Source organism: Juglans regia, chromosome 6, assembly GCF_001411555.2.
Source record: "Juglans regia cultivar Chandler chromosome 6, Walnut 2.0, whole genome shotgun sequence".
In the NCBI taxonomy this organism is placed as follows: Eukaryota; Viridiplantae; Streptophyta; class Magnoliopsida; order Fagales; family Juglandaceae; genus Juglans; species Juglans regia.
The window spans coordinates 13156326-13182740 of NC_049906.1; the positions used below are offsets into that span (position 1 = coordinate 13156326).

General features: G+C 34.2%; 1 protein-coding gene across 1 annotated transcript; it reads right to left on the minus strand.

Annotated features, from left to right (window-relative positions):
• Positions 1–214: 214 nt before the first annotated feature.
• On the minus strand, positions 215–15819 carry LOC108995565. Its single transcript, XM_018971149.2, has 6 exons — positions 15656–15819; positions 5871–6217; positions 4725–4786; positions 2267–4633; positions 2014–2119; positions 215–1531 (listed from the first exon to the last, which is right to left on the minus strand). Exons 1-6 carry the CDS (start codon positions 15817–15819, stop codon positions 894–896), a joined length of 3684 nt encoding a protein of 1227 aa, XP_018826694.2. The 3' UTR covers positions 215–893.
• Positions 15820–26415: the final 10596 nt, after the last annotated feature.

The window sequence follows — 26415 nt, forward strand, 5'->3', positions numbered from 1 at the left end:
ATACTACTACTGCAAGTGAGGGAGGTTAAATGCCGTGAGTGTTTATGAAATGGTCGTGATCACTCAAAGCATTGAAAGCAACGACCAAAACAGGTATAGATATCTGTAAGCAGCTACATTTTATTTGTTATATGTTCTGGGTTGTTGTCTTAATGGAGGGGTTCATGGAGATGTATTCTGAAATGGTGCGCTCTGGGACTTGTGTGTGCAGCGATTTCGGACAGCCCAATAATGAAGTTTGAGGGTGCGTATACTGTGGAGACGGACGGCGTCCGGCGACGTCGGCGTTAAGATAAATGGGGGGTCTAAGAATTATCTTGATCCACTCTGATATTTATAGTCTTTGGTTACCAATACTGCAACACTCAACAGTTATTTAGATCCTCTCGAGATTCTAGAATAGAGTGAGCATCATTATTAGTTATACTCTTTCGTTATCAGTACCCCAACACTCAAATAGCTCAGTTAGATCCTCTCGAAATTCTTAGAGGTAGAGCCCTGATGGCAGCTGGGTTTTGAGAAGTAGAAATTAATATTTGGAGTTTGGAACAAATATATGCTGCAAGTTAGACATTTGGATGGGATGGGTACGTATCTTCTCTCTCTCTTTTCTTTGAGCAATATTAGTTAGAGTTTTTGAAACATTATGGCAGATGTTGAAAATAATCCCATTCCCAAGTTGGAGATTGGATTTCTCATGAAAATTGGAATGGCCTTGAGGAAATTTTGTGCAGTATTTAAGATTTTGAATTGAGTATTACATACTTCCTCTTGTGAATTGCAAAACTGCAAATGAGAATTCCATTATATTATTTTTTTGATAAGTAACATTCCATTATAATTTACTGTTCACAAAACCACACCAGCAGCAAGTGGGAATTGTTCAAATTCCTTCATGGTGTTCTTTTCGATTGAGCACGATCAGGTAAGAGATCCCTGGTGATATCTTCGATGAGCCCACTGAGCACATGCTTTTCCACATCCCTGATAACATCGCCTTTTTCTAGCAAAGCAAACACCATGTCATTCCATCCCACGTCCCACATACAATTCACGTCAGGATCACCATTGTGGACATCGATCTCAAGCATTTTAGGTAAATAATCTTCGATGTCAGCTTTGGGGTTCCCATTCCTTCCATATAATTTCAACGTCTCACAATCCTTATGCAACTGCTTGATCAAACCCTCCAAGGATTTTACTTTTGTGGCATGGATTGATAACTTCATGCAAGGATTAACGGTGAGCTCTTGTCGTCTTCCTTTGCGTCTCATTACTTCATACCCGCAATCTAATATGAGCTTGCTATCTTCGTCTTGATAGTCGTGAGTGCCACTGGCATGAAGAACATCAAAAGGAATGTTTAGCTTGAAAAGTGCCTCCGCTGTGTTTAGGAATAGTTCACTTGTTATCAGTATCTGCTTTAGGAAGTTTTCACTTTCTGTTAATGGCTCATGCATTCCTGATTTGGGAACTTTACGGTGATCTAGTAGTGAGGCGTAAGAGATGTCTCTGCTCTCTCCAATGGTTCCTGCAACATATAACACTGAACTCTAAGTACGAAACTCATCATTTTCTTTTCATGAATGCATGATGTGATAGTAGTTTATACACATTATGTATTTTGTTCCTGTTATTGTTTAAAGTAAGGATGTATAATGATTTTGGAAGTTGGCATGGCTTGAATATTATAGTATTATGTATGCTTTATGTGCTTATGCAATGGAAACTGTGTTTTTCTTTTCTATTTGTGGAGTGGAGTAAGGCGTTCCAGAAACATAATGGCTGATGTCACTCTGAGCTGATCTCTTGTTAAACCTTAACAAGGAAATTAGAAAGATTTGGTGGCTCTACATTGCAAAATTGTGCTGGAGAATGAACAATAAATTATTAAAATGGGGAGAGGTGATCAACATTATGCTAACTATTTACTTTGCTCTGGGTGGATATGAAGGGCAAAGATTTCTACTTCTTGAAGGGCGATGCTTAATTAAAGTGTGAGATTTCACTTACCAGAAATTGAATTTGTTGTAAATTTGCAGCCCTTGAGTCCATCTCCATCAAAAGCTGGCGCACGATCTTCCTGATCATAACTAATTTTTGAGAGCATGTTTTGACTCTGCATAAGACTCAATGAAACTTATGTGAGCTTGCTACTGAATTTCACAGGGGATGGCAAAGAAGTAGGTTTTAGTTTGAATAATAGATACATGTGTGGTTTACATGAAATTGAAGTTTGGGAACTTAATCATGTATTGACACTTACGCTTCCTTTTGGAGGTAGAACTGGTTCTTCTAGGCTTTGGCATCCATCTTCTGGAGGGCTGTACATTGGGAAAGCTTTTTCAGCTTCTTTCATTAGTTGTGCCACATTCAATGGTTGGATGCTTGATGCTGATTTGTTGGATTTGACAATATGTGATTCTGCTTCTTTAGACATGTTGGCTCTAACTTGTTCAACTCCTATATAATCACTGAATTTTTCATTCCTTCTTGGTTTCACTTCTTGCAAAATGGAGCTCTGATGTTTTGATGACCTTACAAAGTTTTGTAGTGTTCCATTTCTCCTGGTTGCTACTTCATCAATCTTTCTTGGGGTCTCACTTTTATGTGCTTTGGTATTTTTTTCCTTCTGTGTGGCTGGTACGTAAACAGGTTTTGCCTCCATAAATGGTGGAATGCGAGCTTTTTCCCTTACCAGTTGAGATTCTGGGTCTGTTGGAGAAAATTTCTTTTCTGAGTTCCTATTCTCTAAAGCTTTCATGTGGAAGTTTAAGTCAGGAGAACTTTCTTCGGCAACCAGATCTTCACGGTAACTGCCATTTGGAAATCCTTCGGACTGCGCTGCATGAATAGCTTCTGTAGAGCCTTTCTTACTTGATGTGGCCTGGTTCATATGTTGGTGTTTCTTTTGCAAATTTGTCACATCAGATGGGGGTTTTGCTGAACTCTTAAATATCAGTCCTCTTCCTCTTTGTTTACTCATCTGCAATTTTTGGTTTGTACCCTGCTGTTCTCTCTCTTCTCCCTGATTCTTTTCTCCTTGTTGCTCTGGTTTCTGGAGAATATACGATTGTTGTAATCCGGGACTGTTCTGAGACTTTTCTTGGTTGTTTGAGAGAAGAAGCTTGTTAACATATCTCTTTTCTGGTTGAAGCGTGGATTCTTTGTACCCTGTTTTTCCTTGCAGTATTACTGCAGCTTCTGATCTTTTAAGTGCCTGTGCTTCCATCTGCCGCATCTCTTGCCTTGAAACTGGTTCCTTGGTTTTGCCCATTCCTGTGCCTTTCTGTTCCCTGTTCTTTATGTCATCCTGTTTTCTCTCTTTGTCCTGAATATTCTTTTGACTTCGGGCATTCTGATTTAACTGGGCTATCTTGTTTTGCTGCTTTTCAGTTTTTAGGGTGGCCTTCTCTGAGCTTGTCCCAGGTTGAATTCTTTCCAAGTCTTTTTGCAGTGAGTTCTCATTATGAATAATCGCCTCAATGCTGGAATTTCGTGTAGGCAGGTTTTTCCCTCCTCTCAACACAAAGGTTGGGTCCAGCATCACATGATTCCTTTTAGCATCTATCACTTTTTGTCTTTTGGGAGGTTCAAGATTAGTAGTATCTTTGGTCTTCAGTATTGCATTCTTGGTGTTTCCACGTGCCGTGTGCTGTAAGGGCACCCCTTCTGTTTTTTGCTTGGGATTCAAATCTGTCTTTCTGGTGATTTTTGTGTCTCCTTGATGTGGAATATCATCAAGCCCCATTAATTTTGCAATCACACTTGAAATCCTCCCCTTTTCTGGTTTGGATTGAGATGAACTTGAGTGATTCTTCTGTTGTGGGAATGCACTAAGAATCTTTATATCAGGGCCATAGCTAGCTGATTGCTTTTGAGAAGCAGATTTAAAAGTAATTAGTGCTTGACTTTCAAGGTTGTAGTTAGTAGCTTCTGTAGCGCAAGTCAGAGCTTTCAGCCTTTGCTTGACAGTATTCCTTTCGACTTCTTGGATGTTAGGAGAATGCCTTGAGGACTTGTCAAAGGAGAACCTTGGTCGGTCAAGCTGCTTCTGCTCAGCTACTCTGCTAATGTTGTCTTCATTGTCTTCATCCTCCTCCAGCAATACAATCCGATTTTTCCTGTTTGGGTTGACCATGTGTTCGGAAGCTTCTTGCAAGTTTACTAGCATCCGCAAAGACTCTTCCAAATCCATAGCCCCTTTTAACAGTTCCTTCCCAATTTCTATTGAATATCTATCAAAATTAAGGCCACCAGAGCAGGCTTTTAGAATCTGGTTTAGCTTCTGTGCCCCTTTTGATATTTCTTCAATATGGAGGTGAGAAAGAGTAGGGAAGCAATTACTGGAAGGCCTTTGTCTATCTGCACTGCTTCTCTCAATCTTGCCAATGTCTCTGGATCTCCTACCAATTTGGTGCAGAAAACCCAACATGGGATTATTGCCTGAGGCATCTGTTTGTAGAATTCTTCCATTCTCAATGGCAAAAGTGAGAGCCATGGACAGATTCCCTATTTGTTCTGAGCTCTGACCTCTTGCATAAGGAACAATCTGTTTTGAAGCTTCTTCAATGATGGAAAATCTATTGCTTCCACTAGATCTATTATGTATGTTTGTTGCTCTGGCACCATTCTGCAGAAAATCAACAATTGACTAAAGGAAGTTCTCGCTCTGCGACAATTATTACAAACAGATTGCACTGAAGTTAGGCATTATAACTTACAGTTTCAAGTGTTTTCATGTCCCTGGATCCTTTATGGGTCTGCTTGGAGTAAGCATAAGCATCTGTACATACACAAGATAGAGTATAATTTTCAGCTTTGATTGATTAACTCAAGGTTCTATTGGCTAGCCAATGCTCGAATATTTGTGCAATCTTGTCCGATTATCCAGCCGTGTCTGAACTCTGACCAGCATTGTGTTGATGACTATCGGCAATGGGGGGATCTCAACTGTAGAAAGTCTTTCTTTCTTTTTAGATATTGGAGTTTCCCTAGTATTTTCTGTGTCTGTTGAAGGACTAATGTCTCAGTAGTGCACATGTGCATGCAGTATACTGTTACACCCAGTTCTGTTTGAAGAGAGAGAAGCAATCTCCCCTCTCCCCTCTTAGAAAAATATATCATAGGTGAAAACACTGATTCATTATGGAGGGAGGAATCAGAGAATTTTTCATCCTATGGTCAATCGCTACGGATAATGCCCTTTCTCCACTATCTTTAATTCATTAAGTTGAAACATCTACTTTGTTTTCAAATATTAGCATCCAGTTAGTTAAATAGTCAGGATACTTCGATATTTAAACATCTCCATTATTTTCACACAATTTTATCAAACTTCTTGTTAATTGAAGCTAAGTATAAGAGTTTTTTGCACATGGGTACATGGTTTAACTTAATGGTGTCCAATGGATGACTAGTCTGTATAATTTTATATTTCTTGTCTATCATTCTTTCAATCAGAATCATCTGAAAGAAAAAGAACTACTTCTTGTGGCCGGTAAATAATGTTTTATGGGACGTTTCATAAGTCATCGTGTATAGATGAGTAAAGTAAGTAGATATTGCTTTATCATTTTGTTTATTTCTTACTGAATCTACAAGGTGCTTTATCTGATATTGATTTTTAGTTTCAAATGCTAGTTTAAACTTCTCATAAGCTACTGGTAAAACCTGCTCTTGTTATTGCTCTAGTTCATCAAATTATTAGCATCATACTCCATAAAGAATGTAAGAACTTTGTTCACAACTTCAAAAAGAAGACAGTACTTTGAAGATTGTGTTTCATTTTCTTTGCTTGCTGAAGCAATTTAAATGCCTAAACTTGCCTGGACATAAAGATTATGTCTAATGCAAAACACTATACATACCTATAGCCTTTGGTTTTGAACGATTTGAGCTTTGAGATGCGGCTATTCGTTCCTTGCGTAGCCGGAGATCATCCAGCAGCTTCTGTGCAAAATCTGATCTCTTCGCCATATTGCTCTTGCAATTGGATGTCTCAGTGCGGCACTCTTTTGGCAGCAAAAATAAAAGAATGTATGTACATTGCAGGCTATTTGTTTTGCAGACAAGGGGAGGAATGTTGTGTTTCTTTGGTTTTTTTAGTTGGAAGGACTCTTTCAGAGTTTGGTGGTGGGAGGGGAAGTCCAGTCCAAAGCCAATCCAAGAGCACTTTGAAAATCTATCCTGAAAGGTTGACGTGAACGTTAGATCTCTCTCTCACATCTGGGTGTCCTTGCTTGTATTATAATCCAAGCAATGGCCAGAGGTGCCAAAGGGCTTATATTCCAAGCTTCTTTGTGAGCAACTTTGTTCTTTTCTATATTTTATGAACGTACTCATCACTATTTGCTATTTTCCTGAAAGGTATGCACATTCTACTACATTCTTGATGATGATTCTGAGGAGAATTAGAAATGTAGTTTGTTGGAAAGAAATCTAAGGTCGTTGTAAATTGGCATACATCAATGAAGTTGGGATGTATAATTTGGAGTTGGTGGAATGTCTTCCTAAGTTCCTGTCAGGAAATTCATCATACGAGTTGTGGACTTTGTTAGAGAGAGAGAGAGAGAGAGAGAGAGAGCACTTCTTTGCGTGAATGAATCAATTTGTATAAATTCTAGAAACTTTACTGTCCAGTGTCCTCCAGTTAAAAAAAAAAAAAAAACTAGGATTGCTTAGATGATAGAGCTTTTATTCCAAATCCCACGTTTAGATACAGAAACACTCTTAATTTATCTCATATTATCATTATATTTTTTTTAAATTCTCACATAAAATATAATAAATAATTTAATATTTTCAAATTCTAAAACAATAATAATATTAAAAAAATAATATTTTAAAAATATTTTATTCAATTCATCTAAAATTATCTTATTTTACCATCCAAACGAACCCTAAATTTGTTTGCAAGCCTATTTATTGACCCTCTAAACATATTATCGATGTAAAAACTTAAATTTTATAGCTTAATTTCCATAAAAGAAGTATTCGTGTTTGAATGGTGCCGGATACCAGCCTGGGCGTACCATTAGTGCATTTTAAAAAACCAAATTTCTTTTACTTTTTTTCAATATTTTTTTAATATTTTTAATTATTAAAAAAATAAAAAATATATATATAATTTTATTAATAATCATCTTCTTAATCATTAAGTAAAAAAAATTAAAATACTCGAATAATAACTTTGAGAGACTTCACTAACATTTTTCATTCGTGTTTTGAACAATAACTTTCATTCAGTAATTGAGCAATCTAGGACAATCTCCCCATTGACCGACCTTCAGAGCAGGAACTTTCTTTTGGAAACAGAAACTTTCTTATCAAGAGCACCTTGAATTCAATCTAAGCTTGTAAATACCGTAGTTCATTTATTCAAACTAGATGACATAGAGCAGGAGATACATGAATTCATGAAGAGAAATTATTATTTAAAGTTATAGAGTGTGCAAGCATAGAGTATTTTTTAAAAAAAATAAATAAATATAAAATTCACATAAAAAAAATTAATTTTGTAACGATGAACTCCACTTTTTTTTTATAATTATATTATTTTAGATTGCTGAATGTGGATAAAAACTCTAGGGAATTAATCCGAAAAAGGAGAAAAAAAATTAAAATAGAAAATGTCCAGAAAATGTGCGTTGGATACCATTATGTAACTCATCATACCATGAAGGTGTTGTATGAGTGAGCACCAACTCTCTTCATTTATATTTATAGTCATGTGTTAATTATAGATTACAAATCATGAGGATTTCAAACCTTTTAAAGTCCATTAAAGACATCTGTATTAAAGTTTTAGAATTTTCATTCATCAAGTGTTGAGTGTTCATTGATTATCCATTGTTTTAAGTACGAACAGATGGAATTTTGGATAATTAGGTCTAACATTATTTTCAAATGAGTCATCACGACATGACAAATTATATATATATATATATATATATATAATATATAAAACAACTGTTTATAATTAAGGGAATAGTTGTGCGCCTTTTTGCAATGTTTTCGAGCCTTCGATTACCACACACGTGAATAGCCTCGTTTAGATATTGAATTGAGATAAATTGAGTTTTTTATAAATAATAATGAGTTGAAATAATGTAGTTAGTTTTATGAAATCCATCTAAAATAAGTTTAAATATAGTTAGATATTAAGATGAATTTATATATATTTATTCGAAGTTACAAAAAATTATAGGTCTCACGTGTAAAGAGGTTTTGAACTGAGATGAGTTTAGTAATTTGAGAGTTGAGTGTTTAGATGTCAAATTCAGCTTAAAACTAAATTGAACTCAATTCAGTCTAAATTCCAAACGAGGCTTAAACTCCTCACCTCCGAATCTTTTAGATCTTGATCTCACTGCCCCTTCGTTGATGTGTGTGGCCCATGCACGACTCCACTGCATGCAAGGGATGTGCTGCCAGCTATATGGGTCATTTGGTTCTAACTATCTTTCTATGTTTTAGCTTTTCTTAATCAAGGATCTCAAATAAAATGAAAATGGAGTAAATATCTTCGTTAACAATTCCGGAATAGACAATTGCAGTGCTTCCTTTGCGGATTTGGATCACAACTGTATTTAATAAAGAGAAACGCTTCCTAGTGGTCGGGCTGAAAATCCCACAAAAGTAGCCCTCTATTCAATTAACTCCACGTAAGAAAATACACTGTAAGAGAAATACACTTCACCCTAGAGAATCCTGATTGTATGTATGCTAGCCTTTTTGCCTTCTCATTTGCATCGGCAGTCCCTCTCTGTCCCTCTCTTCCTCCCTGCATCCCTTTGCACCACCCTCAATCCGACGTCGATGCTTACGCTGAAAGATTGTGGTACTGAAAGACTTTCTATCTCAATTTTCTGGTTTTCTATGGTCTCTTCTAGCTCCTGAAGAACATAAACGAGCTCTGTGGTGGCATTGGCATTGATGTCGAAGTAGATACAGAGGAAAACATAAATTTATGGCTCCAGCTGCAACACTTGCAGGAATCAAAGAAGAATTTGCAAGTTATGGTACAACTGCTAGAATGGGTATCAAAGGAGAAAACTCGACCCAAGAATGAAGGGAGTTCGAACAAGTAAACTCACCTAGCAATCGAGACAGAATACAAAGATAAGTTATATGTTAAGGATGAAGAAATCTTCAGTTTAAGAGTAAAGTTATGTGAGTTTCTCAACGGAAGATATTTCTCAGAAATGGGATCATTGAATGAAGTTGATGTGAATCTGATTGCACAAATGGAAGTTTTAAAGGAAAAAGTGCAAGAGCTGGAAAGGGAATGCAATGAGCTGACAAATGAAAACCTAGAGCTTTTATTCAAGCTTAAGGAAGCAACAAAGAATTCCATGGTGGGAGACGCTTCTTTTGATCTTCCAACCCATGAGCTTTTAAATAAATCTTTTACCAAATTCAAGTCTGAAGCGACCGGACATAAATACATAATACAAACATATTGTCATGAAGATAAGTTAAAGAAGAAAGACCTTAGGGAGACTGAATATAATAACGTTCTTCCAACTCAAGAACCGGAGAGTTTAAATATGGAATTGCAACTTAGAGTCATTGAACAAGGTAAGAAATTGACTACAAAGTTTCTAAGATTGCAAGACTTGAGTTTAAGGATTTGTCTAGAGAAGAAGAGATTGGTCATTGGAGTACTTGGACGAGGTCGGAGTGAATTAAAGGCTAAGGTCTCTAACTTTCAAAAGGATAAAAAGAAAATAAAAAAAAAAAAAAAGCTCGAGGAACAAATGGAAGTTGTGCAAAGAGAGAGTGATATCACATCTAAATGCTTAAATGATTTGATGGCACTTAGCAGCCTGGATTCCCTTTTCTGGTGTAGTGCTGCTTCAGAATAATTGTGGTGGAAGGCTTACATGTTACTATGTGACTGGCAGGCTATTATTTGGTTAATAACAGCCCAACCGGTCCTAAAGATTTTCCTTCAATAAATTCACCAGTTAGATTTTACAAGTTTTATTATAGTTGTCCGCTCCTTGACTGGACAGGGGCTCGAGTCCAATTTATTGGTTTTATTACTGTTTATTTTTAGAGAAATAATAGTTACAGTCGTGAGTGCACAAGTATCATGCAATTATTTAAAAAAAAGTGAATAAATATGGGTTACTCATGAAAAAATAATAATTTTTTAATAGTAGACTCCACTCTTTTTTAAAGTAACTGCACGTCATTTATGCACTTTACGACTACATGTAGCATTACTCTTATTTTTATTTAGGGTGCGGCTACTATGCCGCCCCATTTTGACAGCTGGGCTTACTGCCCAGCGTAAATTCCTTTCTTTTTTTTTTTCTTTTTTCTTTTCACATTTTTTTTTACATATTTAAATATATTTAAAAAATAAAAAAAATACACCAATACATTTAAAATCACTTCCTTAATTATTAAGTAAAAAAAAAAAAAGAATTTTGATCAGCGGTCAAATAGAGGTGTCACTTTGGAGAGGCAAAGTAGTGTTTCTCTTTTATTTATAGTATTTGTATGCACTCCAATTTTTGTAATGGAGTTTTTGTCGAGGCCTCTCGCCCTCATCTCTTGTATTCTCTTTTTTAATTTTAATATGAAAAAAAAAAAAGGCAATAACCAATATAAACGAACAAAAACTAAAAATAAATGACTGGCATTTTACTCGCAGTAGCCTCATCGTTACATAGAGCATCAAGTTTGGCAACCAAATTTCAATCAATCAATAAAGATTACTTGGAATTTTTCTTCCCCCATCTCATCTCTCACTATGGAACCTATTATTACATAATAAATACGTACATGTGTAATTTTCTCATTGGTTGTAGCTTTGTACAGATACATACATAAGGTCTCGTTTGTTTTCACAGATGAGATGAAATGAGTTAAGATTAAAATTAAAAGTTGAATAAAATATTATTAAAATATATTTTTTTAATATTATTTTTATTTTAAAATTTTTAAAAAATAAATTATTTATTTTATTTTATGTTTGAATTTAAAAAAGTTAATCTCCTGAGGCGGCGACACGTGAACTTGATCGATAGTGACCCCTGGACCTCTGGTGAATTTCATATTCATTAAAGTTCATCGATCATGTTTCCTTTTCATTAGAAGAAAGCCCAATACTTGCAACCAAGGTTACTAATTGTAATGATGGGGTAAAGTGTAAACAAATTTACGAAGGCCCATCTAAAAGGGTCCCATGGTTGGGCTTGGATATTTATTACAACAATAATATCTTAGATATTTTATAACTTGTGATGGGCTTTTCAGCCACTAATTTAACAAAAGGAATTCGGTCGCCTGGCAAGTTTGGTATCTATTTAGGAGTGGTTTGGATTCAGAGATGAGTTGAGATAGTTTCTGAATAGTAGAATAAAAGTTGAATTATTTATTATATTTTGTGTAAAAATTTGAAAAAGTTGTTTTGAAATTTGAAAAATTTGAATTGTTTATTATATTTTGTGTGGGAATTTGAGAAAGTTGTAATGATTAGATGAAATGAGTTGAGGTGGGTTGAGATGGGTTGAGATGGGTTACGAATACAAACGAGGCTTAAAGTTTTACAAAATGGAGGTGGAAGGGGCTTAATACCCCCAAGGCCCGTTGGGCCGAATCATGGGCTCGGGGCACAACTCAACCCAAGCATCCAATCCACTAAGAGCTTAGTCCATCCCAAATACTGAAAGAATAACCGTTTGAGAGTCTTTCGGATAGGGAGAGCCATCAGTTTGCTCGGGATAAGCTAAGTTATTCGTATCTCAAGATTTGAATTTCAAATAACAGATAAGCTAGTTATCGCACGACAACAAAAACATCATGGGCTATATATATATATATTTATTTATTTATTTATCTGTATATATCACACAGGTATGACAACAAATCCATCTGATTCATTTGGCTAGAGAGAGACATTTGCTTGTCAGTGAAGGAGAAGTGTCACAACTTGGTTTTTTTTTTTTTTTTTTTATGAAAACCAAGATAAAGGCTGTAAAGACAATTTATTTGAAGAAGTTGAGAATGGATGGGTATTTTGTGGTAGATGCAGTGGGTAGAAGTGGAAGATTAATATTGTTTTGGAAAAATGATATCAATGTGGAAATAATTAATTGTTCCCATATGCATGTTAATGCCTGGATTAAGGATGATATGAATAATTTGAGTTGACTTTTTATAGACTTTTATGGCCATCCAAATTCCAATAAAAGAAATAAGGGTGGGAATTATAGAGGTCCTTCAAACTCGATGAAAATATAGGGTGCTGTGTGTGATAGGAGATTTTAACGAGATAGTTGTACAAGGAGAAAAACAAGAGGGTAGGCTAAGATGTGAGTCACAAATGGATAATTTTAGGACCTTAGAGAACAATAACTTATTTGATTTAGGGTGAAATGGGAATAAATACACTTAGAGTAATATGCAGTATGCACTGTGATGAAACATTTACAAATGAAAGATTGGATAGGGTGGTGGCTAACTCAATCTAGTCTGAGATGTATAGAGAAGTTATAGTGGAGGTGTTGGCAAGGGTTGCGCGATGGAGCTCCACCCCCCCACCACCCAGCCCTCGTCCGCCCTGCTGCTTCCTGGGCAGAGAGGGTAACCCCACCCACTTATGCAGGGACAGGCCCCCCGCCCTCATCCGCACCCGGCCCCTTAGGTTGGGCCTAAGCCCATACCAAAACATACACACACACACACACACACACATATAGATATATAATAATTTCATTACCAAAATGACATCGTTCTAGTAATGAATTTTTTTTTTTAAAACAATGACATCAATTGGTGGGGGTTTAATTTGACCCTAGCCCCCTCCACTCGAGTGACTCTCTCTTCCCCCTCTCTCTCTCTCTCCCCTCAAATTTCTCTCTACTCCTCTTTGCTTTCTGCCTCAAATTTAACCTTACTCTCTGCCCATTTAGGGGCGGGAAGGGGGCAACCTAGCCCCATAGGGTGCGGGTGGCACCCCTATTGGTAGCTAGATGCTTGGATCACAAACCTCTACTCTTTCATTTTGGCAGGGGTGTGAAGAACAGAAAGAAAAATAATAAAAACTTTAATTGTTTGGATAGTGAGATAAGATGAGATGAGATGAGATGAAATGAAATGGTTTTAGATGAGTTGAATAAAATATTGTTAAAATATTATATTTTAATATTATTATTGTTTTTGGATTTGAAAAAATTGAATTATTTATTATATTTTGTATGAAAATTTAGAAAAGTTGTAATGATTAAATGAGATGAGTTGAGATGATTTCTGTATCCAAACGAACCCTTATGAAATTTGTCGGGCTTATGAACAAGAGTGTAGATAGATAATAGATGAAGAGTGGGGGAAGGAAACTTGAATTAAAAAACCTTTCCCCAGGGTACATGAAAGATTGGACTCTTGTTGAGCTGCATTGAAAAAATGGAGTAATGAAATATAAAAGAAGGAACATGGAAAGTAATATGTTAACTGCTCAATTGCTGAAGTTACAAGAGGAAGAGGGACCAAAAAAGGTAACAAAAATAAAAAAGATTCAAGATGAGTTAATTTGTTGGATCAAGAAGAAGTTAAATAGAGACAGTGCAAAGATACACTGGTATAAGTTGGGAGATAGGAATACAAAGTATTTTCATGTATGTGCATCTCGAAGAAGAAGAAATAATCTTATCGATCAAATATACTTAGGTTTACCAACATTAATTAGGGGATCTAAGTATAATACATTCAAGTATATAAAAGGAGAGAATTTGGAAGAAAATTCATAGTTGGAAAAATAACTTTCTATCTAAGGCTAGGAAAGAAGTTTTAATAAGGAGTGTATTGCAAACTATTCCAACTTATACAATGAGTTTATTCAAGTAGCCTAAAAAGTTGTGTAATTAAATTTCCAATATGTTAGCTAGGTTACGGTAGGGGAAACAAATGAATGGGTCTGGGATTCACTAGAAGAGTTGGAGCAAGATGGGGGAAACAAAACAAGGGGGTTGGGATTTCTAGATATTGAAAGTTTTAATCTAACTTTATTGACTAAACAAAGCTGGAGGTTTTTACAGTAACCTAATTCTCTGATTACTAGTGTTCAAAAAGAAGTATTTTAATAACTCTCAAATATTGTAGGAAAAATCTAGCTCCTCTCCCCTCAGCAATATGGAGGAGCATTTGGTCAGCATTAAAGGTGCTGACGGAAGGACTTATTTAGAGAGTTGAGATAAAGGAGATAAAAATTTGGGGTAGTAAATGGTTGCCAGTTCCAACAACATACAAAATTCAATCCCCTAGGAAGATATTAAGTGTTGATGCCATTGACGAGTGCTTATCAAGTAGCACAAAACATGAAATAACAAAAGAAGGGTCAGTCTTCTAGAAAAAAAGATAGAGAAGGTGTGTGGAGTAAGTTATGGAGTCTTCGTATTCCGAGAAAGTTAAACATTTTATATAGAGGGATGAGAATAATTTACTTCCAACAAGAGATAATCTCTTTAGGAGGAAAGTAGTAGATTCTTCTATCTGACATAGGTGCTTGCCAGAAAAAGAGTCAGTAATGTAGGTTTTGTGGAGCTATCCTGCTACCCTTGATGTGTGGGCAGAAGAAGAATATCCAATGCATAAATGGTTGAGTAATGAAGTTAATTTTATAAGAATGTGGAAAAATATCACTCGAAATTTTAAGAATGATCAAATGGAAAAAATTACATCAATCATGCATAGCATATGGTATAGAAGGAACAGACTTGTTATTGGTTGATAAATTTTGTTTTTTGTTTTTAACAAATTGGTTGATAAATTATGTAACTTTGATTCTGTTGTATACTCTATTTATTTAGCAATAAACATTCATTAAATTTGAAATGAAAAAAAAAAAAAGTTTCTCATTTTTCAACAACTAAAAATAGTTGGAGCCATTCAATTATCTTAATAAATAAATGAGCTGTTTATGCCTCTCTTTTTTTTAATAAATATTCTTCACGATTAGTTGAGTCAATCTTAGGGTTATCATTAATGCAAAAATAACTCGATTAATAATCTATTTCATATCAATTTGACTCGAATAAAATTATGATCAAGGATAATCCTATTGTTATATTTATTGTTTCAACAATCAACAATCCTAAATTCAAGGAGAAATGAAAAAGTCATAGCCTAATGACACTATATGCTATTATAGAATAAAAAAAATATTTTTTTTTTGTCTTAGGTGCCGTTTGGATAGTGAATTGAGATGAAATAAATTGAAATGAAAATTGAAAGTTGATTAAAATATTGTTCTAATATTATTATTGAATATTATTATTGTTTTGAGATTTGAAAAACCTGAATTGTTTATTATATTTTGTGTGAGAATTTGAAAAAATTATAATGATGAAATGAAATGAGATGAGATAATATGAAGGAAAATTCTAAATGCAACCGCGAGTTATCCCCGTTGCGGCCTTGGCGCCTACGTGGCATAAATACTAAACAACGCAGTATAGTATTTTGGTTCAATTTTCTTCTTCCCCCCTAATCCCTTCGCCCGCATCCCATCCCTCTCATCCCACGTACGAACCCTAACCCCTTCCCCCGTATCCCTCTATTTCGCACGAACCCTAACCTTACCCCCGTTGTTCTCTATTCTCCACGACCCTGCGAACCTACACGAACCCTAACCCTAATCTACCCATTGTCTTCACCCTTGAGGCCGCGAACCCACACGAACCCTGTTCTTTGGATCGACGAACCCGCGAACCGTTCTCTTTTCTCCACAACCACGCAAAGCTCCATCCCCGTCGTCCTCCCTCTCCCCCTAACCTCCATCCCCGTCGTCTTCACCCCTGAGGCCATGATGGGACACGAATCCACTAACCTAGTAGTCACTTCTCTCTGCTCGATAACCCCCCAGGTTTTCTTTAGATTGTTGCTTTTAGTTGTATGAATCAAATTTGTGCTTGTGATTTTAAGTGTTGATTACTTGATTTGGAGAATTTGTTTGATTCGGTTTATTTATATATTTTGTAATTTAAATTTTTTGCTTTTTTATTTATCTTTGTACCTTACATTTGTATGTATGTATAGATATGTCTATGATGTGCATATATTTTGCAATTTGGTGGTGATCATAACAAGATATTGAATGCAAAAGTTCAACCATTATTGGATGTTTTGGTCTTTGTAAGAAACTGTAAGAGACCACTGACATTCCAATGAACAATAGGCTACAAGATAAAAGTGTCTTCTGGTCATGCCATTTGTATAATGCATATACTTTTTGGAATATTCCATTGTAAAATAATCTCATCGTTGTTTTATAACTCTTTATCTAAAGCCATCAGTGATTTCTTTATCTGTTTACTTTAGCTAATCTTCTGATGATGTACATGGTTACACATGAATTCTATTCCTTATTTAAATACTGCTGAGAGCTAATTGTGTACATGGTTACACATGTCTGATGATGTACCCCACTTGTATGATGTACCCCAACATGCAATGTGTTTGATTCTGCGATCAGACACCTTGCATGTTGCATGATGTTTTCATGTTAGGGCAGGGGTAGTTAAAATACTTAATTAAAACTTGTTGTTATTCAATTTTATTCCATCATTATTCAACTGTTATTCAATTGTTTTATGGGGGTTCATCTTAGAATGTTATCATCATCTTCATCAATATCTTCTTCATTTTTTCCCAAACGTACTTTGGGAAAACTATTGTGCTTCTGCGAGCTCAAAGCCACATTGAAATGGTCAACTACTGCAAAAAATCCTAAACGACACTTCTTAGGGTGTTCAAAGTACAATACCCTGGTAACTACATTATTTGTTACCTAAAACATTTTTTATATATAATAATTTAATATGATGTACGGTTCATACATTTCTAATATATGAATGAAATGAGCAGGGCTTACCATACTGTAAGTTTTTCAAGTGGTTGGATAGTAGTGAAGTAATTGAGCTACAAGTTTAAGAAAGAATTAATGAACTATTAAAGAAAGATAAAGAGGTCGAGAAGATACTCAAGCTTCTTGAAAAGAGGGAGATTGAGCTGCTTAAGATAGTAGATCGCCTCGAGAGGGTGCAAATGGCATTATCCAATAAAAGTGACAAGGTTATGCAAAAGGAGTTGGTGCTTAATGCACAAGAAGCTAAAATAAGGCATTTAGGCACGCTACTTCGGATTTATTACTGTTTTGCATTTGTACATGTATTTTACCTAGTGTTATATAAATAATTTGGGATTGTAGTTAGTAGTTCTATGTTTAGGTATTGGACTTATACGTTTGTTTTAACTTTGTATTGGACTTGTACATTTGTATATAAGAATTTCAGTTTCTGGATATGGGAGGATAAAGGTTAGGGAAAAAGTGTCGTGATTCTGGATATGGGAGAATCAGGCACAAGCATATTTGATCTTTTGTCTTCTTGTTGAAAGTGTGTTTCCTTAATTAGTGCAGGCATCTGCTTGGATGACTATGTCATAACTCTAAGAATTGGTTTTGAGTCAATGAATAAAGTAAAGAAATTCTAGGATCTAATATGCGAATCCACATACATGTGGACACAATGGTTTTCTGGCTCACTGTCAAGGACTCGTTCATGGGTAGTGATGCCTTTGTACCTATGCAGTAATTCATCTATTATGACCCAAAATTGCAGACACATCGAGCAGGAATAATCTTGCCGCTTGAATACATATCAAGCAGGAATAATCACAGCAAATAATCTTGCAGACACATCGAGCAGGAATAATCACCAACAAAAGTAAATTAAAGCAGCACTGATGTTATATTAAAGCGGCAGATATCTGATGCCTTCCACCTGTGCCATGTCACAAATATTTAACCAATCCAATCCACAACAAAGTCCCTCAAATACACAAAATATATTCAATCCACAACAAATTGTTCCCAATCCAACTTCACAACAAAGTCCTTCAAATACACAAAATATGTCCCATCCACAACAAATTTATTCAATCCAACTTCACAACAAAGTCCCTCCCTCAAATACATTCAATAAACAAAAGAATCTGCATAATACATTCAATACACAAAAAAGTTTAACTGGGAACCCTTCATTGCCACGGTTGTGATCCATCTAACCCAAATTGTATCTGTAAATAATAAATAACAAACATATTATTATGGTAATAAATATTAATATTAAACTCGAAAAAAAGGTTATGAACCACTTACGCATTCTTGAATCTGCATCACTATTTCTCGAGGTTGGGTTCCAGTAATGTCTATAACCATGCTTTCTCTTTCTGGACTAGCCTGCTGGAGATCGAATGAGAACTACCTCATTTACACAAGATGTAAGTTACAGGCGGCATAATATTTCGAATCCAATGGAAAAATCATGCATGCTCGAGCCGTCAAAATCCATATGGGAAATGAAGCACAAAAGCTTTTTTTTTCTCAACTTCACAATAACGGGGGAAAAAACAAAAACAAAAAGCGATGAGAGGCTGAGAGAATGGAAACTCCAAAGCATGAGTCACCATCATATCCTCCTATCAGATATATTGACTCATTAGGATCCAAATGGAAATAAGTCAATAGCAAGAACAAAGAAAATGATTTTCATTCCATGAAAACAAGCAGGGTAAATGATTTTCATTCCATGAAAATAAGCAAAAAAAGAAAAAAAAGTGTACACGCTATAAACAATTCATAGGTGCATTGGAAGTTGCAAGAATAAAAAGCCATAGCATAAACTTGAAGCTGCTGGCATATGGATTGTAATTCTACTTTGAAATGAAATAGTGCAGTCATATGATCTGTAAGTAACCACATTTCTCATTTATTTAGTACCTAGATCCTGACATATGATACTTGGTTGACCTGTATGTTAATAGCGCAAAATGTACACATCAACTGCTATATTAAAGCTCTCAAGATGAACACAAATTCTCTTTTTCTAATTTCGCTACAAAGCTTCTTCAATGTTCATGGGCCTGAAAATTTCATTTAATTGCCTAATCAAGCAATCACTGCAAATTTCTTCCATTGGAAATAATATATATATATATATATATATTATACATTAATCTAAAAAGCCATAGGAAAGCAACTTTAAATTCAATATCATAAATTTCAAATGAACATATGCATAATTGTTATTTCCCTTTGTCTAAAAAAGTTTGTTCATTTCTTTGATCTTTTCATTTTTTTGAATCAAAATTAGTAAGTACAACAAAAGCTAGATAAAAGAAGAAAAATCAGGCTCACCATAACAGGAAAAAAATTTGGATTATAAGAGAGAGTCCATGGTCATTTGACAAAAAATTGGTAATAATAAAAGAGATTGACGAGAACCAACAAGTGCACCAAATACAACTTACAGAGGCCCTGTTCTCCATATTCAACAAGTTTTTTTTCCAATGTTAAGCGTCAAATCTCAATACCTCCTCCATTTCCTCTCTGCCATGTGCCTTTCTTTTCCTCCTCTCTTTGCTACCATTTTCACACTTGATTTCGTACAGTACTAGACCTCATCATCATACAAACAAAGCCATTTTTCACATACAAACAAAAGGGACAAGAGCGTTGATGTAAAAGTTTGTTGGCTAGGATTAGACAACTATTACCTATTTGAATTATTGGATGAATGTAATTTGTCTTTATCTTTATCTATGAATATTTAAATTCAAAGATAAATAGATTAATAGATAAATGTTTGTCTTTATCTATGAATATTTGAATTCTAAAATAAGTGGTTAAATATATAAAGGTTCAAAAGACTTTTGATTAAGATTGAATGTTCGAAAAGATAGGAGATATCAAATGATCTGGATAGAAGATTAAAAAAGAAGATATCAAGCAGAAAGAATTTCGAACTATCAAGAAGTTATCTTGAATAGAAGCTGAATAGAAATCAGTTACTGTAGAGAAAAGTTATCGCGACATGTCAGTAATCTGTCAAGAGACGTCTTCACGACAGATTCTATCCGTCAGCAGAATCCTACTGAAACTTGAACTCTTTCCAGATATTTTATTTAAGAGATTCTACTAGTTAAGATCGTTAGATATTCAGATCTACATATTCTCAAAAGCACTTTCTAGTGCATTGTTTGGTGAGAAAATTCCTTAGTTAATTTTCATATTTGTGATCTATCTTTGAGTGTGATCGTGCTTCAAGCATGGAGGATCGTGTGATTGGACTTTAGCTCCTAAAGTTCTAGGAGGAAAGACAATATTTGAAGATCGCCAGAGGTTCTGGCTTCTACTACGGTAGAAGACAAACGGGTCGTTTGTCTGGGTAAGTAAGAGAGTCAAGTTGCAAAGGTTTTGTAATTGATGAATACTTATAATTGATTTTCAAATAATAAGATTGATTTTCCTAGATTTGGCTGCCCTGTAGGATTTTACCATTAAAGAATTATTTAAAGGGTTTCTCTTCGATACCAATCTTATTGTTATACAATTTATTTATTTTATGTTATTGTTTAATTATTAAAGTAATTGCATGCTTGAATACTAATCAATTTGTTGAGTGAATTGGTAGATATTTCCTCTGCATTATAGGGGTACTTGGGTAATTTCAATTGACATCAGAGCGTGGTTCACTTATTTGAGTGTGATCTGTTCCATTGTTGACTATGTTGCTGCATGTCCCGCCACACTTTGATGGAGAAAATTATGCATATTGGAAAGTTCGTGTGAGAGCTTTTCTCAAATCGTTGGATGAACGAGTGTGGTATTCCGTTGAAAAATGATGGACTAAACTAGCAACAAGTATTGATGTTTGGACAAAAGATGAAATCAGCAACTATAATTGAAATAATAATGGACTGAGTGCTATATTCATGGTTGTATCTCTGGAAGAATTTAAGGGAATTTCCATGTGTGAGATTGCTAAAAAAGCATGAGATATCTTGGAGGTTACACACAAAGGAACAAAAATTGTGAAAAACTCAAAATTACAATTGCTTACTTCAAAATTTGAAGAAATTAAGATGTTGGAAGATGAAAGTTTTAATGATTTTTATGCTAAGCTTAACGATATTATTAATTTGAGGTTTAATCTCGGTGAGAAGGTAGAAGCTTGAAGGCTCGTGAGAAAGATTTTGAGGTCTCTACCTGAAAGATTTCAGCCTAAGGTTACTGTCATTGAGGAAAGTAAGGATTTGGATGCAATAAGGGTGGAAGAGTTGGTCGGTTCCTTACAAACGTATGAATCATCACTTCCTCAAATAAGAAAAGGTAAGTCCATTACTCTAAAAATAATAAAACAGGATTAAGATGATTTTTCTGATGAAGAATATTTTAACAATGAGGATATAGATCTTATTGTAAGGAAATTCAGAAAATTCTTGTTTAACAAGAAAGCTAATGGAAAACAAAAATGAGATAAAGAACATTTTGCAAAGAATAATTATTCTGAAAATTGAAATAAAGAAAAATTTGATAATCATAATAAAGTAAAGTGCTATGAATGTTCTGATTATGACCACATAAAAATTGAATATCCAAATTTCAAGAAAAGTAAAGGAAAAGCATTGAATGTCACATTTAGTAATAGTTCAGATTCTGAAAGTTCAAGCTCATCATCTGGTGATGAAAAGTATTTTATGACTTTTTCTTCTATTGTGAATGATTTTCCTAAGATTGCACTAACAAAATCTGAAAGTGGTTGTAATTTCAGTTATTCAGATATATCAGTTGTTAATGCTGACCAAGAACTAAGTTTACAAGAAGCATACAATGATATGTGAAGAAATGGTCAAATTAAAGAAACTTAACAAGAAACTGTACAATAAATTTATTATTGTGGAGAAGAAGAAAAACAATCTCTCTTAGGCATTAAAAATTTCTGTTGTTGAAGTATCAATATTAAAATATCAAAATGCTGCACTTGAAAAAGAATTGGAAAAGTTTTAGGATTGCAAGCAAAAAACAGCAACATAGAAATTAGAAAAGATGTTGAGTTTTCAAAGATCTAGTTGTGATCGCACATGTTTGGGGTATACAACTTCCCAAGGTATGGAACTTAAAGGATCATCATGCGCTACCACTTCATCAAAATGTATCATTTTTATTAAAGGAAATTGAGATGATGAAACTCCAAACAAAGCCGTGTCTAAAACTCATGTTCCAAAAGCCTCACACGATAGATCAATGACAAAGAAGCCCAACCAAGGTAAGTCCAAATGTAAATTTATTTCTACTTGTCATCATTGTGGTATTCTTGGCCATATAAGACTATATTACTTTAATTTGAATAAAGTGAAGAAAAATGGAGATGAAAGAAAGCTAAAAAAGTAGGAAAAGACTCTAGAAAATCAAGTTGATAAGATGAGTCAACAAATCACCTTCATAACTTTAAAGCTTGGTGAACTAGCATAATTTTACCTTCACAATAAAGAAATGATCATACAAAGTGGTGTTTATGAAAATAATAAGCCAAAATTTAAAGCAAAGTGGGTGGTCAAAGAAGATGTCGTGTCACATTAATTGATAGGACCACTTGCATGATCTTGCATTCCTTGCATTTCATTTTATTAGTTTAGGACATGCATTTTATTTTTTTGTTTTTTAATTTATGCTTCTGTTTTCAATTTTTAAATAAGAAAAATAATAGAAAAATTTGTATGGTTTGTTTCTATTTTTTTGGGAAGTGCATGCTTGATATGTCAAAGTTTTGAGCACATATGTTCTCACAAAATAAATTTTTAAACTTATGCATCTCTCTACTTTATGCAGTTCACTTTATGAATACTAATCCTTTGGATCATCTTATCAAAATTCATTACAAAGCACTGAGAGAAACTTATGTGTATGCACCTTATAATTAAGTTTCATATTTATTGTTGAGATGCTCATCATAGAGGGAGTCCATGCCTTGAATTGATTAATACTAGTTGAACCTAGTACAATAATAAAAAGATCTTCCCTTGTCAAACACAAATATTTGATCTATATAGAAAAAGTCAGTGTTATATCATTGCAGAAAAAGACAAAAACCATACACGGATCTATCTCTTAATTCCTTGTAGAATGAATTGTGGCTCAAATCATTGTGGAAAAAGATGAGCAACAAAAATGAACATGAAAAGAGTTGTGCAAACTAGTGTTTAGAGGAGATACTCATGTATCTAGGGTCTATCATAAAATTTGTCTTTTGAGGTGAGTAACAATCTCTTAGGAGCATCTATGAGAAGAAAATAACTCATGAAGAATAATATCAACAATATTGAAGAGAAAAAGAAATAAAAAGTCACTGCTCTATATAAGTTTGCTCACTTATACACTCACATAAACTTTGACATTGATGATCTTATGAGGTGTGAACAATCATTGTGATTATTACAAATAATAGTGTATTTTATTAAATTTTTTTTGTGAGTGACACTATACTTGAGCTGAGATGCATTTAGGCATGTTCATTGCCTCATTTAAAAAAAAAATATTAATTTCAAAAAAATGGAAAAACAAAATATAAAAGATATATTTAGCTATTTTGTTGATTGTTATTTTTATTTTCTTTATATTTTTTTTTTGTCTGTGCTAGTTTTGGGTATTTTTGCCTTTGATGCATAAGTTTGAAAGTAATAGTGTGGGTCTCTGTTTTATGTCCCAGTGGGACTCTATGACAAGAGTCAGTGCATGGCACGGGTAACTCTTAAGTGACTTCAGTTAGTCAAATATGACCTAGACTCTTTATACGTCCCGATACCTCTCTCTCTAATTACTCACAATACATAGACTCACGATACTAACCTCACGCGAGCCCTAGTTGCTTATCATTCCCTCCTCATCTCATTCGACTTAATTGTGATAAAGACTCAATTCCGATTATATTGATCTAAGGTTCTATATCACGGTAAGCTTACTTTATTTAAATCCATCTATTTTTTAAGATCTACGTTTCAGCGTACTTATATATTGAGATTGGGATTTATTGATTTGTGGTGTTGGGGCTAGAATACCTTAAATACCTTAATATTTGTTCATATGGGTTTATATTAATCATGTATTAAGGATGCTTTTGGTTGGTTTGCTGCATTCTACCTCTCAGTTTTTAACTAGTGCCCACCATGTGTTTATTTTTATGTCTCAATCAAGTTACTTCATTCATTTTGTCATGATTTTACTTGCATTCATGCTCATACATTAGATGCATTTAATCCATAAAAAGTTGAGACATATGAGAATTATGAGTCTTATCATATTAGTGACAAAAAGGGAAAGATAATATATTGGAAGATTGATTTACTTCGGGTATTATGAAATTCATATTGTGAGTTTTAGGGGGAGTTTGAGTAAGTGTGTTGTCGATGTGGAGTTGAATGAATTTTTAGTGTTCTAATTAACAAAGTTTAATATTAAGGGGGAGAACTAAAATATGGATATAATTCAACTCCAAGACTAGAACATGCTTAAATTTTAAATCTTGTGAAATTTAATCTTGGTCATTGTTCTATGTCATTGTTTTTTGCCTGGAATCTCTACTCGGTCTCTTGGTCTACTGTTTGTGATGTTGACAAGTTTTATATTACATTCATCAAGTTGGTTTTGTTACCAATCCGTCATAGGAGGAGATTGTTAATGTAAAAGTTTGTTGGCTAGGATTAGATGACTATGACCTATTTGAATTATTGGATGAATGTAATTTGTCTTTATCTTTATCTATAAATATTTAAATTTAAAGATAAATAGATTAATAGATAAATGTTTGTCTTTATCTTTATCTATGAATATTTGAATTCTAAGATAAGTGGTTAAATAGATAAAGTTTAAAAGACTTTTGATCAAGATTGAATGTTCGAAAATATAGGAGATATCAAGTAATCTGGATATAAGATTAAAAAAGAAGATATCAAGCAGAAAGAATTTCGAACTATCAAGAAGTTATCTAGAACAGAAGCTGAACATAAATCAGTTACTGTAGATAAGAATTATTGCGACATATTAGCAGTCTGTTAGGAGACATCTTTGCGACAGATTTTATCCGTCAGCAGAATCCTGCTGAAACTGGAACTCTTTCCAGATAGTTTATTTAAGAGATTCTACTGGTTAAGATGTTAGATATTCAGATCTGCATATTTTTTAAAGTACTTTCTAGTGCATTGTTTGGTGAGAAAATTTCTTAGTGAATTTTCATATTTGTGATCTCTCTTTGAGTGTGATCGTGCTTTGAGCGTGGATGATCGTATGATTGGATTTCAGCCCCTAGAGTTCTAAGAGGAAAGACAATATTTGGAGATCGCCAGAGGTTTTAGCTGCTACTGCAGTAGAAGACAAACGGGTTTGTCTGGGCAATTAAGAGAGTCAAGTTGTAAATGTTTTGTAATTGATGAGTACTTATAATTGATTTTCAAATAATAAGATTGATTTTCCTGGGTTTGGCTGTCCCGTAAGGTTTTACCTTTAAATAATTCTTTCAAGGGTTTCCCTTCGATACTAATCTTAGTGTTATGTAATTTATTTATTTTATGTTATTGTTTAATTATTAAATTAATTGCATGCTTGAATACTAATTAATTTGTTGAGTGAATTGGTAGATATTTCTGCTGCATTACAGGAGTACTTGGGTAATTTCAAAAAGTAACCTAAAGAGAACGGCAGATGAAGACCTCAACCCAAAGAAAACTAAAACCCAACAACAAGCAGATGAAGACCTCTTATCTAGAAATGCAGATGAAAGAATAGACTTAAAATCTAGAAGAGAAGACCGTGGGAGGGATCAGAGATCGTAGCTCTAATCTGGTTTGACGCTCTGGTTTCTTCAAAATGAAAACAATTCCCTCCCTTCCACATAAATAATGTTTCTGGTTTTTTTTTCTTGGTTTCGGCTGACGTGCCAGTTGCCACGAGGTCGCGGAGGGGTTAGGAGCCGATGGTATTAAGCAATATTGTAATATGAAACACTTTTTATATCCAAACCGGACATTTTGACTTCTGATTTTGATTTATTGGATTTAAACTGAGAAAAAATATTATTTTATTTTAAAGTTATGTATAAAAAATAATATTAGATATAACTTTATAGTGTATAAACCATGTATGTTTTTTTTAAAAATAAAGTTTATCATTAAAATAAATTATTTTTAAGTGAAATTTTTATGAATGATATTAAATATACTCCACGATAATAATATAATTTTTTAATTAAAAAATTATTTTTTTAATATAAATTTCGTATTTATTTAATGTTTTAGAAGAGACTGCACATTTGAACACTTCGTAACCGCATGTGAAAGAGATAACATCAACAAAAGCGTCCGCTAGTATTTAAAGACGTGTGGCAGAGAGAAATATCTACCCAACAAACTTGATCGACATTCGAGAACATTCTCACGCGCGAGAGCCGTGAACGCCTTTTCCCTAATCTTTTGCATTATTTTCCGAGAAAATCCAACCGTCTATCTTTCTTTATGTCAAACAATTATAACCGTTAGATCAACCCTAGATTCCGCTATAAACTTGTTTCC

What these genes read in the sequence shown, in the direction of transcription:
- LOC108995565 (XM_018971149.2), bottom strand. Translation starts at nt 15,819, where the DNA reads ATGGCCTCAGGGGTGAAGACGACGGGGATGGAGGTTAGGGGGAGAGGG. An exon ending in CTCAAGGGTGAAGACAATGG is followed by an intron (nt 6,218 to 15,655) that starts GTAGATTAGGGT and finishes GATGTGAGAGAG; the next exon opens with AGATCTAACGTTCACGTCAA. An exon ending in TTCAAAACCAAAGGCTATAG is followed by an intron (nt 4,787 to 5,870) that starts GTATGTATAGTG and finishes GTGTATGTACAG; the next exon opens with ATGCTTATGCTTACTCCAAG.